General features: G+C 40.5%; 1 protein-coding gene across 1 annotated transcript in view; it reads right to left on the bottom strand.

The window, feature by feature from the left end:
• Nucleotides 1–15,304, bottom strand: part of LOC114766652 (NT-3 growth factor receptor-like) — a 164,381-nt gene that overhangs the window by 58,158 nt on the left and 90,919 nt on the right. Inside the window, 4 exon segments of the mRNA XM_028957667.1 lie at nt 8,038–8,140; nt 8,255–8,310; nt 9,580–9,591; nt 11,469–11,765. Coding sequence (XP_028813500.1) covers nt 8,038–8,140; nt 8,255–8,310; nt 9,580–9,591; nt 11,469–11,765 — 468 coding nt within the window.

Here is a 15,304-nt window from a genome sequence, read left to right as displayed (position 1 = left end):
ATCCCAAACCGGCACGGTGCCACTAAGCCCCTGAGTGGCTTCATTGCTGCCTTTCTTGACAGCAGGCCATCTTTCAAAAGTCTTTGCCTTACTGTGCATGCACACCTGCCTGCTGCCATTCCTGAGCAAACTCTGCACTGGTGGCATCCCGCAGATGAATCATCTTTAGGAGACAGGCAATATCCTTTCAGGTAACCATGGCTAACAGAGGAAGAACAATGATTTCAAGCATATCCCTCCTTTTAAAGCATCCAGTCTGTAATTGCAACTTTATCAGCATGACAGAATGATCTCCAGCCTTGTGATCCTCAACACTCTCAGCTGTGTTAATGAGAGGATCACTGAAATGATCTCAGCAGGTCCTTTTGTGGCAGGGCTGAAATGCAGTGGAAATGTTTTTTTGAGGGGGGGTTAAGTTAATGTTCTTGGCAAACAGGGACTTTGCAAATCATCTGATCACTCTTTATAACATCCTGGAGTGCATGAAAATTGCCCTAATAAAAAAATGAAAGCAGCAAACTTTGTGAAAACCAGTATTTGTGTCACTCAAAACTTTAGCCTCAAAACTCAAAACTTTATTGTCTGATGATGTCCACGGGTGGGTTATTGGAATCCATTTCTTGCATGGTAGCCTAGTGTGTAAGGAAGCAGACCTGTAACTGGAGGGTTTCTATTCTGAACTGCTAAGGTGCCACTGAGGTCCGCTTAAGCAAGATATCATCCCCATATCATGCTTATCTTAGGGCAGAGCTTTAGCTGTTTAACACACAGCTAACTATTTGAAGACCATTAAGGCAGGTTGCTTCTCTGGTCCGGAAAGAATAAAAAAGAAAAGAAAAAGTGCAGTGTGTTTAGCAATTGCAATAAATGCATGATCTGCTCTGCATACTTCCAAAATTGCTCCCTTGCTTGGTAATGAGCCCACATTTTAGGTCAAACAAGTGCATTTTGAGCGGCCATGCCAGCAGCTCTAAGTGGTGAGAACAAAATAATTATGAATCTCTTTAAGCAGCTAATTAAAATGCTAATGAACATCTAGTAACAGACTCCTTACCAAGAGGGACTGGCTACAGCAGTTTCCAAACCAGTCTATTTAGCGCATATAGCTGCCAAACACAAGGTCATTTGGCCATTATCCTGAAGCCAAACACCTTTGGCCTTTCCCATGTGGATCTCTAAATCTCTCTTTTTTAATTTTGAATTATATTAATTTGGAATCAAGGCAAGTCAATCAAAGAAAGCTGTATGGGGAAAACATGAACTAATTTACTGACTGGAGGACTAAATCCTATTATTTATGGCTTTATTTGGGGCAATTTTCTTACCCCCCTGCCTTTTAGAGTTTAGAGTCACAGTTTGTAATGTGAAACTGTGCTGTGAACCAATGTATTCAGAGGCTCATTGCTTAGTAAGGAATAATAAGGAAGAAACATACTCTACGTTCCTGCTGGAGACCCGGGAGTAGCGAGGTTAGTTTTGCCTCGATTGCTCAGGTTTTAGTCTGTTTCCGTGCTTCTCAGAGTGAAGCCATTTCTAGGCCAGAGCCTGTGGAGAAGTGCACTCCCCCACACTCATACATCTTTAAAACAGTCCTCACTAAATAAGTAAACAGGGGTCTGGAGAAAGCAGCGCTTTTGTTGTTGAACCATGGTGTAAAAGCTGACTTGGACAGATGAGGAAGAATGACATGTGGCAATTAAATGACAATTAAGAATGAAATTTAAAACTGGCCTTGCCGTTTGACCCTTATCATTCAGACTGCTGCGTGTTGCAGCGCTCCTCTGAATATACACAGTGCAATTCAGCAGCAGACACATTACCTCCTGCATCCTACAGCTGACTTTCACAACTGCAATAAACAATAAAACAATCTCACACTTTCTCTCAATTGTACATCCGTTGAGATGACAGAATATTAGATATACAAAGTAAGACGTGGCAAAAAGATCTACACATGAACCAACTCTCAGATCTCTTCTTCTACAGCTGCACACAACCTTGGAGTAACTATAGACAACCAACTGTCATTCTCAACTCACATCACCAATCTTTCCTGCTGATGTAGATTCCTTCCCTACAATATCAGTCGGATCTGCCCTTATACTCATTCAGTCCCTAGTAATCTCACAAAAGTGAAGTGATTACGTGCCCTCTTCCTTAACCACCAGGCCACCACTGCCCACGAAACAATAATACATGAGAGGTGGTGTGAGTGAATAAGTTTCAGTCTACATTTAGTACAAATATCTGACAATGCAGCATCACCTTGAGCAAAAACTATGGCTGTTGCTCTAATTAATGCTCTAATAAAGAACAAACCCCATAGACACTCTTATGACTATTTTCAATTTTATTTACACAAAAAGAACAAACTCTAAAATTTGAAGAATCTCAATTCTTCCAGTGATGGGAAAAGATGAACAGAGTGCGTCTTATTCGTGAAGACCCTAGTAGAAAAACAGGAATTAATCCAATAAGAGTTCGAGGTGCCAAGTGATGAATCCAATCCGTAACTTGTTTCCTGAAGCAGTAAACACATCCCTCACAATTTAATAGGCAATAGTCTGGCTCTGGTGAGTGAAGAAACTTGACAGTGTTAAACAGATATAGATCAATACATGCTGCGCAAAAGTGCACAGTATGCGCTTTAATGAAGACAGAAACCTGGCAACCCTGCCTGAAGGGATTTCATCTAGGTTTTTTTAGCTAGCTAAAAGTTCAGCGTTGTGCCTGAAATGCACTATGACCAGTCCCTCCTGGAGAGAGACACACCCAATTCTCATATAAATATGTTAAGTAGTACGCATGTACCTGTTCAGTCAGAGAGAGTAGTCCAGGGGTCTCCAACCCTGGTAGAGCTTTGCACATGTGAAATACTGGCAGGTGAGGGTTTAAATAGTCCAGAATGAAGGAAAAACCACCACAAAAATTACAACATCCCAATTTTAAATACAATTTAAACGATTCCCAAAAAATACACCACAAGCATCACTGGTTTATGGTAGTTAGCAGCTCCAGGACAACTCTGAGCTAGCAGGGCTCTGGGCAAATATTTTACTCAGTGACTAACATTTTAGTCCCCACCTTGCGCTTCATGGTCAAAATGCATTCATTCAGAAATAATGTACTTTGCTTCAGTGGCGTGTGCTAATCTCCCTACAGCACTACACAGGTAATGTTGCGCGAACAAAACCGAAACATTGGTGACAGATGAGTGAAAGCAAAGCTGCTGTGACAGATCAAGCACTAGGAGATTGGTGGAAGTGAGAGGTGTGTGTGTGTGTGTGTGTTCATTGCACATCACAACTACCAGAAGTGACAGGAGAGCTGCTGCTGCTGCTTGGGGCAGTGAGGCCTGAAAGAGCCCAGGTAGCCATGGGGGGTGTTTGTGTGAGAGGAAGTGTGATAGTGTCAGTTTAGGTGACCGTATGTGCGGAATTGGTGTGATTGAGGAGGTAAAGTGGGAAGTGATGAATGACAGATGTCTGGACAACTGCAGATCTGAGTTCAGGAGAGAAACAGAAGTTTCCCATCAGGCATTCAGCATCTCTCTCAGTAAAACTGTCTGTCTGTGACAGTGCAACAAAGCAGACAGATTTTTTTAGGTCATTTGATGTCACTGATGTCATTAAAGGTCATTAGGATGTGATTAGAAGTGGTTTTGGCTTCTTTGTTCTCTGCTGTGGTTAGATAAATATAGATATACTCTCGAATAAAACACAAATCACTCACAATAAATATAATAGGAGGAAAAAAATACATTACCTTCAGTTATAATTTGATCATTATGATATCATTATGCCACTATAAACCTAAGAATTCTGGCCAACAAAATTAGATGCTATGTAGATGGAAAGCTATTGGCTGAAGAGAAAACAAGCGAAAGATATTCAATTTGCCCATTCGGCAGGGAAATATATTGCTGAAAGACAAGGGGCTAAACATGCCTAATGCAATAATTTGTTCTCTTGTTGTGTTCCTTTGTTTCTCAAGCTCCTTTTTGCATGGAGTTGGTTCCCTATCTCCAGATGGATCTCTGAGTGCTCTGACATAGGAAGGGTGCAAGTGAGAGCAAAAAAAGACAAACTACTACTTCTGATGCATCTAGACAAAACATGTTAAGCAACACTGCTGAGAAATAAGAGATGGAACTGATGAGGGACCATGGTGCTTGAGCTTCTGGAAGTAATGCCTGGAAAAAATGAATTATATAAAAACAGCATCAACTTACACCTTGTCACATTTTGTCCACAGAAAAACAAACCCGTCACACATACACTCATAAAATGCTATGTTTTTTTCTGATGTAAAAAGTTTATCGAGACATAGTATGCTATGTATTTAAGAACCTCATGTGACATGCTGCAGTGTATTGAATGTGTTCTGTGTTCCATTAGGCATATTCCCTATTGGATTTTCAAATAGAAGATTTTGAGGGTGAACTAATGTCTATCAATGGGCAAAAATTGCAAACACCAAAAAGCTGATGCCTAGTGTAACGTAGAGAGTTGTAATCCTGTCACACGATGCCATTCACCTGCAACAGGAATACATTCTGTCACGCTGACTCGACGTGGCGAGGAAGGAGATCTGGAATGATGGCTAGATAGGGGTTTATTACATGGTGAACAGGATAGGGGAAACATCAAGTAACAATGACCCGATTGCAGAGACAAACAGGGCAGCTTTATACAATCAGAAACAGGTGAAAACAATTAGGAAACATAATAGCACAGGATGAACATGAAACTCCGTTCCGAATCCGGGACCCGCGGTTGCCCCTGCCGGACCGGTCCCTGACAAATCCTACTTCTGATGCATCGGGGTAAACAGCCTCTTAATTGGCATTAATGAAGAATGACGCGCAGAAGCAATCATTATGCACATTTAGGATAAACTACACTGAGGCCTATAAATAATCGGGTAGATTAGGTGCACCAGCAGGATATTGGGATACTGTGGTCAGAGGAACTGAATGCTAAGCAGTATGATAGGAGCCTACTGGGAAACAATCACCTATGAACCAGAAGACCACAATCTCACAGGATTGTATGCAGCTCTAGATAAGGGCATCTGCTAAATGATAGGAGGGCGGGTGGGGTTGAAAAAAGTTGGTACTCGCCCTACTTTGGGCTTTATCACTTTAACAGTGTGCATCATGAAAGGTCCCAGAGAACTCACCGCACACACCAAAAAAAGCCCACATAATTATAAGCAGGTAGCTGAGTGAGGACATAAATCACATGAAGACATGAAGTGGGGGGCCATGAGGGGAATGAATCAGTCAGATGGGAGCGGTGTGTCACAGCACCAGCACTTTAATCACAACCACCACTGAACAACCTCCCACAGCAGGGCACATTTCATTTGCGCCACCAACACTGCAGCAAGCAGCTATAAACAGGCACACACCTACACACACACCACACTTAAACAGCTCAGTCAGGTTGCGACGACAGCACAGTGACATCAGTATGCAGGCCACAGTGTGCGGCTTATGAAAGCAGAGGGACGACATTTACACACATGGGCTGAGCAACTGCGCGCTTGGTGATTCATCAAGCATGTCACACACCAGCCAGGGCTAATTTCACAAATCTATGCAAGAGCCAGTACGTAAATGTTCAGTTCTTTATTAGATTCTCAAGATTTCAATGAAAAATACTTCAGATTTATACTCAAAAACAGTAGAGCCCTGAAAAGGACTAGCAAAGTAGTGGATGTAAGGTTTATGGCTCTCTCCAGCCTGTTACAGCGGGACACATTCCACTGTGACCATATGGCCATGAGAACAAGATATGATCTTCCCCACAGGCTTGGCTCTGGCATTGGGCTCCCTCCATTGTGTGTGTGTGTTCGTGTGTGGAACTAAGGTTTCTTAGGATTCACCTGAATTGTGTGGATATATTATAATCCTAGAGGATTAATCCTAGAGGAAATTGCTTATGCAATGACTGCCACAACACTCATGAGAGCAATAGAAATTAATTAATTAATACATGTAAAATGAAATGTCTAATTTTTAAAGACCTAAAATGACTTGACACAAAATAGTCACAGTTATGGACTGACACAGACAAAAAGGGCTAGACTCAGTTTCTCACATGCAGCGAGTATTAAGAATTCTGCTACCAGGCATTTACCCAGTGCTGTGTGCACCACCTACTAGAATCAGAAACCATCATACATGCTGAGATCTTCACCGTCAGATCAGATTCTGTCATTGAGCTTATTGATCATGTGGTAATTTTTTTTTTAATAATGATGCAGCATGAAACATGAGCTTTGACTGAGTAGCTCAGGGGCTTAAACTGGATTTGCATGGGCAATGCCTGAAGCCATTAGGCAGGTATATATAGACACAGGTGGGAAAAAAAACATTACTAATGACTGCTGCCAGGTATAATACTTTTGGTGAAAAAATGATATAGCCACATAAGAATAAACTTCTGGGATTACGTTTATGATGGAACAGTCATTGGTTAAATCAAACTGGTCTATAGCCACTGGTCAATAGCAAGAAATATCAATTTTCTGACATTAAACTTCCCACGAGCTTCATTTTCACACTCAGTATCTGACCTGACACTTTTAGAGCAAAAAAATAATTTCAATAATTACAGGGCGCATGATTTAGGAAGAGTAATTCAACATTATTAATATTTCAATACAGGAGAAAATTACAGCATTTGAGTCAGTGGCATTTTTTTATTATTAACACAGCAAGTCAGGAGCTGCCTACTTATTTCATCTAATGTGAAGCTACCATTTCACACATAAACTTGAGCTGAACCAACACTAATTTGTCTAACATACTAATTTATACACACACACACACACACACACACACACACACAAAAGAATAACAAGCGGGACTGGATGAATTGTTTGATGGAGGACAGGGTTGGCCTGAAGTGGACACTGGTACTGAACCTGGACAGCACATACCTTCGATAGTCTGACAAAAATGGCTCTTCACATTATAAAATGCAAAAAAACTGAATCATCTGTTTCCTTACGTCAAACAAACACATCATCATCATCAAAGAGAAAACTTCCTTTTTTCCATCTATGTGCCACCAGTGATTTTTAAGAAAGAATTTAAGAAATTAAGAAATAAATAAGAGGATCTCAGTGACGTGCAGACTGCAAGAGAGGTGATGGCTGCAGAATGTGAAGCAGCAGACTGTAGTTTAAAAAGAACATGAAGCTGATGCCCCAGCTTCTTAAGTTGGTGTCCAGCAGTGCCCATTGCCACCCAGCTGGAGGCTTGCTTCTTCTTCTTTCTAATGCATTGGTGTGCATTTATGTTCATCAGTCTTTATGAATGTGTATTACTATGTAGGAGTTTGTGAATCAGTGTGTCTGTCTATATTAATGTTTATTAGCACGTTTTACTTTACTTTTACTTAGCAGATGCTTTTATCCAAAGTGACTTACAAGACACCAGCAATTCTCATTCTGTTTCTATAGATTTTGAGTTGCAAAACTAAGAGCCCTGTTAAGGTCTAACTTGTCAGGAAAGAACATGCTAGGGAATTGTTAAGTTAAGAATTGTTATTTTGTGGTGTGTGTGTGTGTGTGTGTGTGTGTATGTGCATGTGTTAGTATTATACTTGTGTGAAATACATGTTTTACAGTTTATCGTCAGTGTGTACCGATCCATTCTTGTGAGTATTACTGTGCATCAGTTTCAATTATTGTTGGTTAGTGTGTATATCAATGTTGTCAATGTAAAATATGTGGTATGGGCATCTGACAAATGTCATAAATGTAAATGAGACGGTGGAAAGAGGGAGGAAGGGAGGAATGGAAGGGGAGCACAGTGGAGACAGAGGAAGATGAAGGCCTGTGGAAATGGCAGTGAAAAGATGAAATGGGCAGATGTGGAATGCTGCCAGGCTTATGTGCCACATTTTCATTTGGAGAAGAAGATTCAATTTTGCACTGACAATGTTTCTCATCACCACGACTACAGCAAGGAGAGAACACACTCGCATGCATTCTCGCACATAAGGGAGATCTACCCTCACATACCTTTCATCCCAAATTTGGAGTGTCTGCCATATTTGTTGAGGAGTAGGAACATGATGACAAGGAGCAGGCAGGCAAATCCAGCCAGACCAACAGCGATGGAGACCTGAAGGACAGACACCACACAAACATACAAACACAAAATGAGCTCACAGGGCCATGCTTCAACACACAACACAATGTCTGAGTGTCTATCTGAATGATTCTTGGAGCAACTCACCCCAAAGGTGTCCTCTTCTGGTGGGTGAGTCCACGTTATTGGAGGTGTAGAAGGTTCTGAAGGACATATAATTTCAAATTTTCACATTCAAAATATTCTGCTTTCTTAAAGCCATAGTGAGACTCTGCTTTTCTTCCACAAGCCCTTCTCTGCCCACTATCACACTGCTGGTCAATAGGTCATCAACACTTAAAGGTTTTGGAAAAAAGCACTGCTTATATACAGAGTTGGCTTATGAACAATGAAAATATTATCTGAACTTCTGAAGTTTGAAACGACTGATCAAAAAGAGCTATAAGAGCAGAGACCTGCATTGTGCTCTATGATTACAGTCATGCTCCACAGAGCAGGGCTTCTGGGACAGGATCCTGCAAGAGGTCCAGCCAGAAAGGTTCCTGGATCAGAACATGGGCTCAACTATAGTTTGAATAGGTTCAATGCTGAGCCTGGAGTGGTGTCACAGAGCTTCTGTCTCTATTCTGTTTCTCATTTCATCAACCCAGATGTTTTATCCAGAGTCCCTGTCTGCTTTAAATCAGCATTGCTGCCCACCAGAACAGCAAGAAAGCCTCCCCTGGAACTGAAGAGCAGTGTGTAGAAGAGGCAAGTGATTCTCTGTCATCCAAGGCTTTATATTCTGAAAATAACACTACAGACAGCTCCTCTATATTATTTAGTAACACCACACAGCCTCAGGTCCCAGAACGGTTAGGGGCCAGTAAAATGCATCTAAAAAAGCTTCTTTTTACGCTGAGGGTAGAGTTAGTGGACATAGCAGACCTTTCATATCATGCACTCTAATAATCCTGGGGCATTAGCTCTAATGACATTGTATACAGACACACTTTCTTTTACATCTTTATGAGGACCTAGTCTAATAAATTGTTACCCTAAATCTAATCCCTACCTCTAAACTTATTAAATAGTATGTCTTATATTCATGACATTTTTGTACATTGAATCTTTTGCATATTAAATGTTTGAACAAAAAAATGTAATTAATCTTACTGCTATTGCACATGTTTTTAAGGAAATTTCTTCCCATTTTGGTTGTTCCCCACCCAACAACACACAAAAATCTTCAACCTTCATTTATGTCACTGGCAGAAAAATCTGTCATCCCATTACACCAACCCTCCCCGTGTTCAGGAATTGTCTTACAATCTGGCTGAGTGCCTGTGGTGTTTCTGAAGATTATGATGATGAAGGTTAATGCCTTTTTTTCTGAGTATGATTAACTCCACACATGCTCCACAGATGCTGCTGCTCAGGTCAATTCGTCACCATGCCAGAGTTTAGTTTAGTTCAAGTAAAATGGAACTCACCATATTCATAATCTGAAAATGAAAACACCAAAAGGCATTAGTCTTTCACAAAAATACTAATGTTATCCATCCATTCATCCATTCATCCCTTATATTCCTACTTTAATGTGTGTAATTTTCAGATTTTCACTTCAACTGTAAGAGACAGAATGTCCAAAAAATCCAGAAAATCACATTGTATGATTTTTACATTTTATTTCCATAATGGTGCAGAAAAAGTATATGGTCAATAAGAAAAGTTCACTTCAATGATTTGTAATGTAATTTTAGTTGGCAATGACAGAGGTGAAATGTACAGTACAGGCCAAACGTTTGGACACACCTTCTCATTCAATGTGTATTCTTTATTTTCATGACCATTGACATTCTCACTGAAGGCATCAAAACTATGAATGAACACATGTGGAGTTCTGTACTTAACAAAAAGCGGAGACTTCCACAGTCACCGAACCTGAACGCAATAGAGATGGTTTGGGGTGAGCTGGACCAACAAGTGCTAAACACCTCTGGGAACCCCTTCAAGACTGTTGGAAAACCATTTCAGGTGACGACCTCTTGAAGCTCATCGAGAGAATGCCAAGAGTGTGCAAAGCAGTAATCAGAGCAAAGGGCAGGTATTTTGAAGAAACTAGAATATAAAACATGTTTTCAGTTATTTCACCTTTTTTTGTTAAGTACATAACTCCACATGTGTTCATTCATTGCTTTGATGCCTTCAGTGAGAATCTACCAATTGTAAATGGTGATGAAAATGAAGAAAACACATTGAATGAGAAGGTGTGTCCAAACTTTTGTCCTGTACTGTATCCTGTAAGTCTTCACCAGGTTTGCACACACTGTAACCAAATGTTTTTATGTAGTCACTCCTTAATTTCCTGGGCATAGAAGAAGGTTCTTCTTCTCCAAAATCTTATAATACATGGCCCCATTCATCCTAAATACAAATCATTCATCCTATCCCCTTTGCAGAAAAGCAGGCCAAAACCATAGTGTTCTTGGGATGACCATAGTGTTCTATTTTGGTCTCATCTGACCACATGACATTCTCCAAATCCTGCTCTGGATCTCAGGCAAAGTTTAGATGGGCCTGGACATGTGATGGCTTAAGCAGGGGACTGCAGAATTTTAACCCATGACGATGTAGTGTGTTACTAATAGTAACCTTTGGTACTGTGGTGCCAGCACTCTTTAGGTTATTGACCAGTTCCCCCAGTGAACTGTGCTGTTCTGTGCTGTTTCCTCACCATTCTCAAGACCATTTACCTAACAAGATGAGATCTTGCATGGAGCCTAAGGTCGAGGGAGATTCCATTTTCTAATAATCGCTCCAACAGTTGATCTCTTCTCACCAAGTTGCTTGCCTATTGTAGATTGGCTTATCCTGTGTATATCACACTGTGTATGACTGTGTATGTGACAAATAAAATTTGAATTTGAATGATAGAAGTTAATAAGCAGCTTAAAGAGTGAGCAGGCATCTTGTTTTCTGCTCGCTTATCAATGTGGAACACTCCCACACAACCCCAGCAGATCACAGTACAGTCGCTGTTTACTCCTTCATAGTGTGCCGGGGCTGCTACTGTAATGCACCATCCTGCACTCCACTGTCCCAGCGTGTCTCTTCCCACCCATGCCCTGGCAAGTGGCTTCGTGCCTCCAGCTGCAGCCGACAGAGTTTCCACTCCTCTCCAGCCATGTCTGAATGTGTGCTGCAACCTTCCCAGCATGACAGATTCTGTGTATTTTTTTACATTCTGTCTCTCCTAGTTAAAGTGTACCTATGATGAAAAATGTATGTGAAGCTGGCAAACACAAACTAACTACTACTGCCTGTTCATGCTGAGCCATGCCACCAGCCATAACTGTCCAAAAATTTTCAGAATATTCACCTGTCCAGGGAGCTGTCAGAAAGTGACCTCGTACAGTCTTTGTGGCCACACCCAGAAAGTTGGTGGCCTCCAGCGTGTAGTTGCCATTGTTGTGGTGCGTGGGCTCTTTGAATGTGAGGCAGCCTTCCAGGTAGTCCCTGTAAGCATCCTTGTCTATGTTTATGTATTTGGTCATCTGCAGCTCCTTGTTCTGGTGGTACCAGCGGAGTGTGGGGAAGGGTGAACCACGCACCGTGAACTCAATGCAGGTGTGGTGCCGCCTCTCCGGTTCCTCCAGCCTCACTATGGTGGGAGGAACTGTGTGGGAACACACCAGACACCATTAGAACAGTTTCACAACAATTAGATAAGTTTTTGTCCCTTTGACTGATTTCACTTGATAAGAACATCTGTCAAAGATGATCTGGGCCACTATTAGACTATATTAATTGTGCTAGTGTGAAGTCAAAGGTTTCACATGAATGCAGAGATAAAGCAAAAAATCTGTATTGCACATGTGATATGTTGGATGTTTAAGAGAAATGAAAGTGAAGTGATAAAGTGAAAGTGAAGTGATAAAGTGAAAGTGATACACAAAAGCACAGCACATGGTGACACAGTGAAATGTGTCCTCTGTATTTAACCACCACCCTTGGTGAGCAGTGGGCAGCCATGACAGGTGCCCGGGGAGCAGTGTGTGGGGACGGTACTTTGATCAGTGGCACCTCAGGGGCACCTTGGCAGATTGGGATTCGGCAACCTTTTGATTACAGGGCTAGGCCACCACTGCCCCACAAGATTAAATCATCCAGCATGAGAAAGTAGCATGAAAATCACCAGACTCTGTTTATCAAGCCCCATTAAAAAACATGTTCTTAGGGACAGAAATAATTACACTCGAACAAAAAGGCTGTTTCTCTTTTTTAAGATGAAGATAACTGCCAAGCGCTAATCGCTACTTTAACTATTTATTTGAATTCTGAAAAATGGCTTTGACATTACACTAGTAAACAAGTCCCACACTTAGTGCTTAGCACCATTTCTTGTGTCCTTGTGTTGTGTCTTGTGTTCTGACAATTGCCATTAGAATTTGTCTCCAAACCAAACCTAATTCAAAGATACACATATAAATCCCTTTGGCAGATATGAGACAGCAATGTACTTTATCTGCCCACTTTATATTATAAAATTAATTATATAAAATTTCAAGGTTTCTTCTGTTGTTCTGTACAAGGTGAAGTATTTATTAATGTGGTTGTCAGAAAAAAAGTCATAGCATCTCACAGTGGAAAAGCAGCATCTTAGAATTCATGCCTCTTGAAGCTCTTAACTTATACTTTTGGAGTCCATTTAAAATTTACTAATAAATAAAGTAATAATAAAAAATAAAACTCTTGGGGTTGGTATCGTAAACATGTTTTGGTGTTATTCTGTACTGTTGTAGTTGGTTGTATTGTCATGTCTGTACATTCCCAGGCTTTGCACCTGCTTTTATATCTAATTGTGAACTGTAAAGCTGACAATATTCAGGAAAATGTTTACATTTATAACCTGCAATGCATAATAAAAAATAATAAATAAATAAATAAATCAAGATCTCAACTCTTTGAACTTGCAGAACTCCATATGTCTGATTAATATTGTCAAAAAATTGATTCTCAGATGCTAATTGATACAAAGATGTAGTTATCAAGTAGCACAGCATCGATACTTAAATGCAGTTGCCGGTTCATGGGAATCGGCAGCATTTACATTTATTTACAGCATTTATCAGACGCCCTAATCCAGAGTGACATACAATCAGTAGTTATGGGGACAGTCCCCCCTGGAGCAACTTAAGTGCTAAGTGTCTTGCTCAGGGACACAATGGTAGTAAGTGGGATTGAACCTGGATCTTCTGGTTCATAGTTGAGTGTGTTACCCACTAGGCTACTACCACCCTACCAACCACCAGCAGACTACAACAATTTCTAACAGGCATTACAGAGGGCAGCCCCTCCCACACTCACCTGAAAAACGTAATGTTTACACGAGAGACACACTTTAAACATTATTCTGCACAATTTGCTAAAAATGTAAAAAGAAAGAGCGCTGTCAAATGAACAGGCAAAACCAAAAGATGTGGACAAACCCACAAAGTTTTCACTATCAAAGCAAGCAGCACAACAAATTTAACCAATCATATGAAACATCACTCTGATTTTTACAGAGTTTCAAGAGGGGATTAAAGCTGTTGAATATTTTAATTGCCTCTGTCAACCAATACTGTTGAACTAAGTTAACTGTAAGTAAGAATGGCTGTCTCTCCACCCTTTATAATTATGCACAAGACACAAATATTTTTCACTTTTGTGACATGAGAAGCGAGAAGTGCTATTTATTGTAGTTTGGCCACAATATATATATATTTTTTTTTATTTTATCTAGCTATAAATTGTTCACTACATAGTGTATATTTGTTTTGACTTTAGGGGGCAGTAGATTGCCTAGCGGTTTCTTTGCGTTTTCTTTGTCCATTATTTTGCCAAATTTTGACCAGTGAGACACAGAGTGGAATGTGAGACAAATGCTCCCTGTATGCTGCACCCTACTAACAATTGAATATCAGGGCTGTCATTGACATCATTGGAAGGGCAGGGGCCAGTTCTAAATTTACAACTTAGGGTTAAGTGTCTTGCTCAGGGACACAATGATAATAAGTGGGATTTGAACCTGAGTCTTCTGGTTCATAGGTGAGTATGTTACCCACTAGGCTACTACCACCGCAGTTCTTTATCAAAATACTATGGCAACTTTATTTACAATGTTGAATGACATAACCTGATTGAGAAGTATTCAGTACCACTGCTGTATAAACAAGTGGTACACATCAAACAAGATTTATAAAATGTTTTAAGGGAAAATGCAAGTTGACATTAATTGATATCATGATTATGCAGAAAGCTGGAAAAACAGGTTTATTTACATTCCGTCAATAACACATAAGGTGAGACGGATTACTTCAGTGTTTGCTTTTTATAGTATTTGGATACACTGTTGTTTGTTTAATGTGTTTTTTTCTCATTAGAGTAGTTAAAGTTTTTTAGTTTGCTATAATGCTACAGACAGCAGGTTTGCTGGGTTTATTAATATTACGGCAATGCTAAAATAGTAGGTGTGACACATTAATCACATGTTTTTTCAGTGTAGAGTGAGAACTAAATAAAACCATTGACAAGTGATAATCTGCAAAGAAATAGAATTAGTGTATGAAGTAAACCTTAATGGGTTTTTTTTCTTCCAACATCAACGACATGTGGACAGACACATGCTCTTCACCATCTCTTCCACCATCACCAGTGCACATACACAACTGTCATGGCCACTAAAAATTCTAATTCAAATCAAATAAAATTTTTATTTGTCACATACACAGTCATACACGGTATGATATGCCACTGGACTCCAGTGGGCAGACCAAGACGACAGACAACGACAACCCGGAAACAAATGAGAACAGGATCAACGCTCTGAATAAAAGCCAGGCAGCCATCTTGGGAGCTGCCCGCTCATCGAGATAGTTTTCCGTTGATGCTAGCCTTCCCGAATCTGATTGCCTTATTGTTTTTCGACCTTTCGGCCGCTCCATGCATCCACCCAGTATTGCATTGCCTCTGGAAGGTGTGCACTTTATTTGTAAGCTGAATCTTCAGCTGGCTTCCGCTTCCTGTTTCTGGTGCTGCACTGTTTGGTGTGTTTGGCGCGAGCCTGTATTACGTCCAAGGACTTCCTGAACCACCTCAGAATTAATCGCCAAAAAAACGTAAGTTATGGCTCCTTCGCTAATTCCGTGTGCAGTGTGTGAGATGTACAGCTTG

The sequence above is a fragment of the Denticeps clupeoides genome, chromosome 17, assembly GCF_900700375.1.
Source record: "Denticeps clupeoides chromosome 17, fDenClu1.1, whole genome shotgun sequence".
In the NCBI taxonomy this organism is placed as follows: Eukaryota; Metazoa; Chordata; class Actinopteri; order Clupeiformes; family Denticipitidae; genus Denticeps; species Denticeps clupeoides.
The sequence above is the reverse complement of the archived record's forward strand: the minus strand, read 5'-3'. Positions and strand labels throughout refer to the sequence as shown.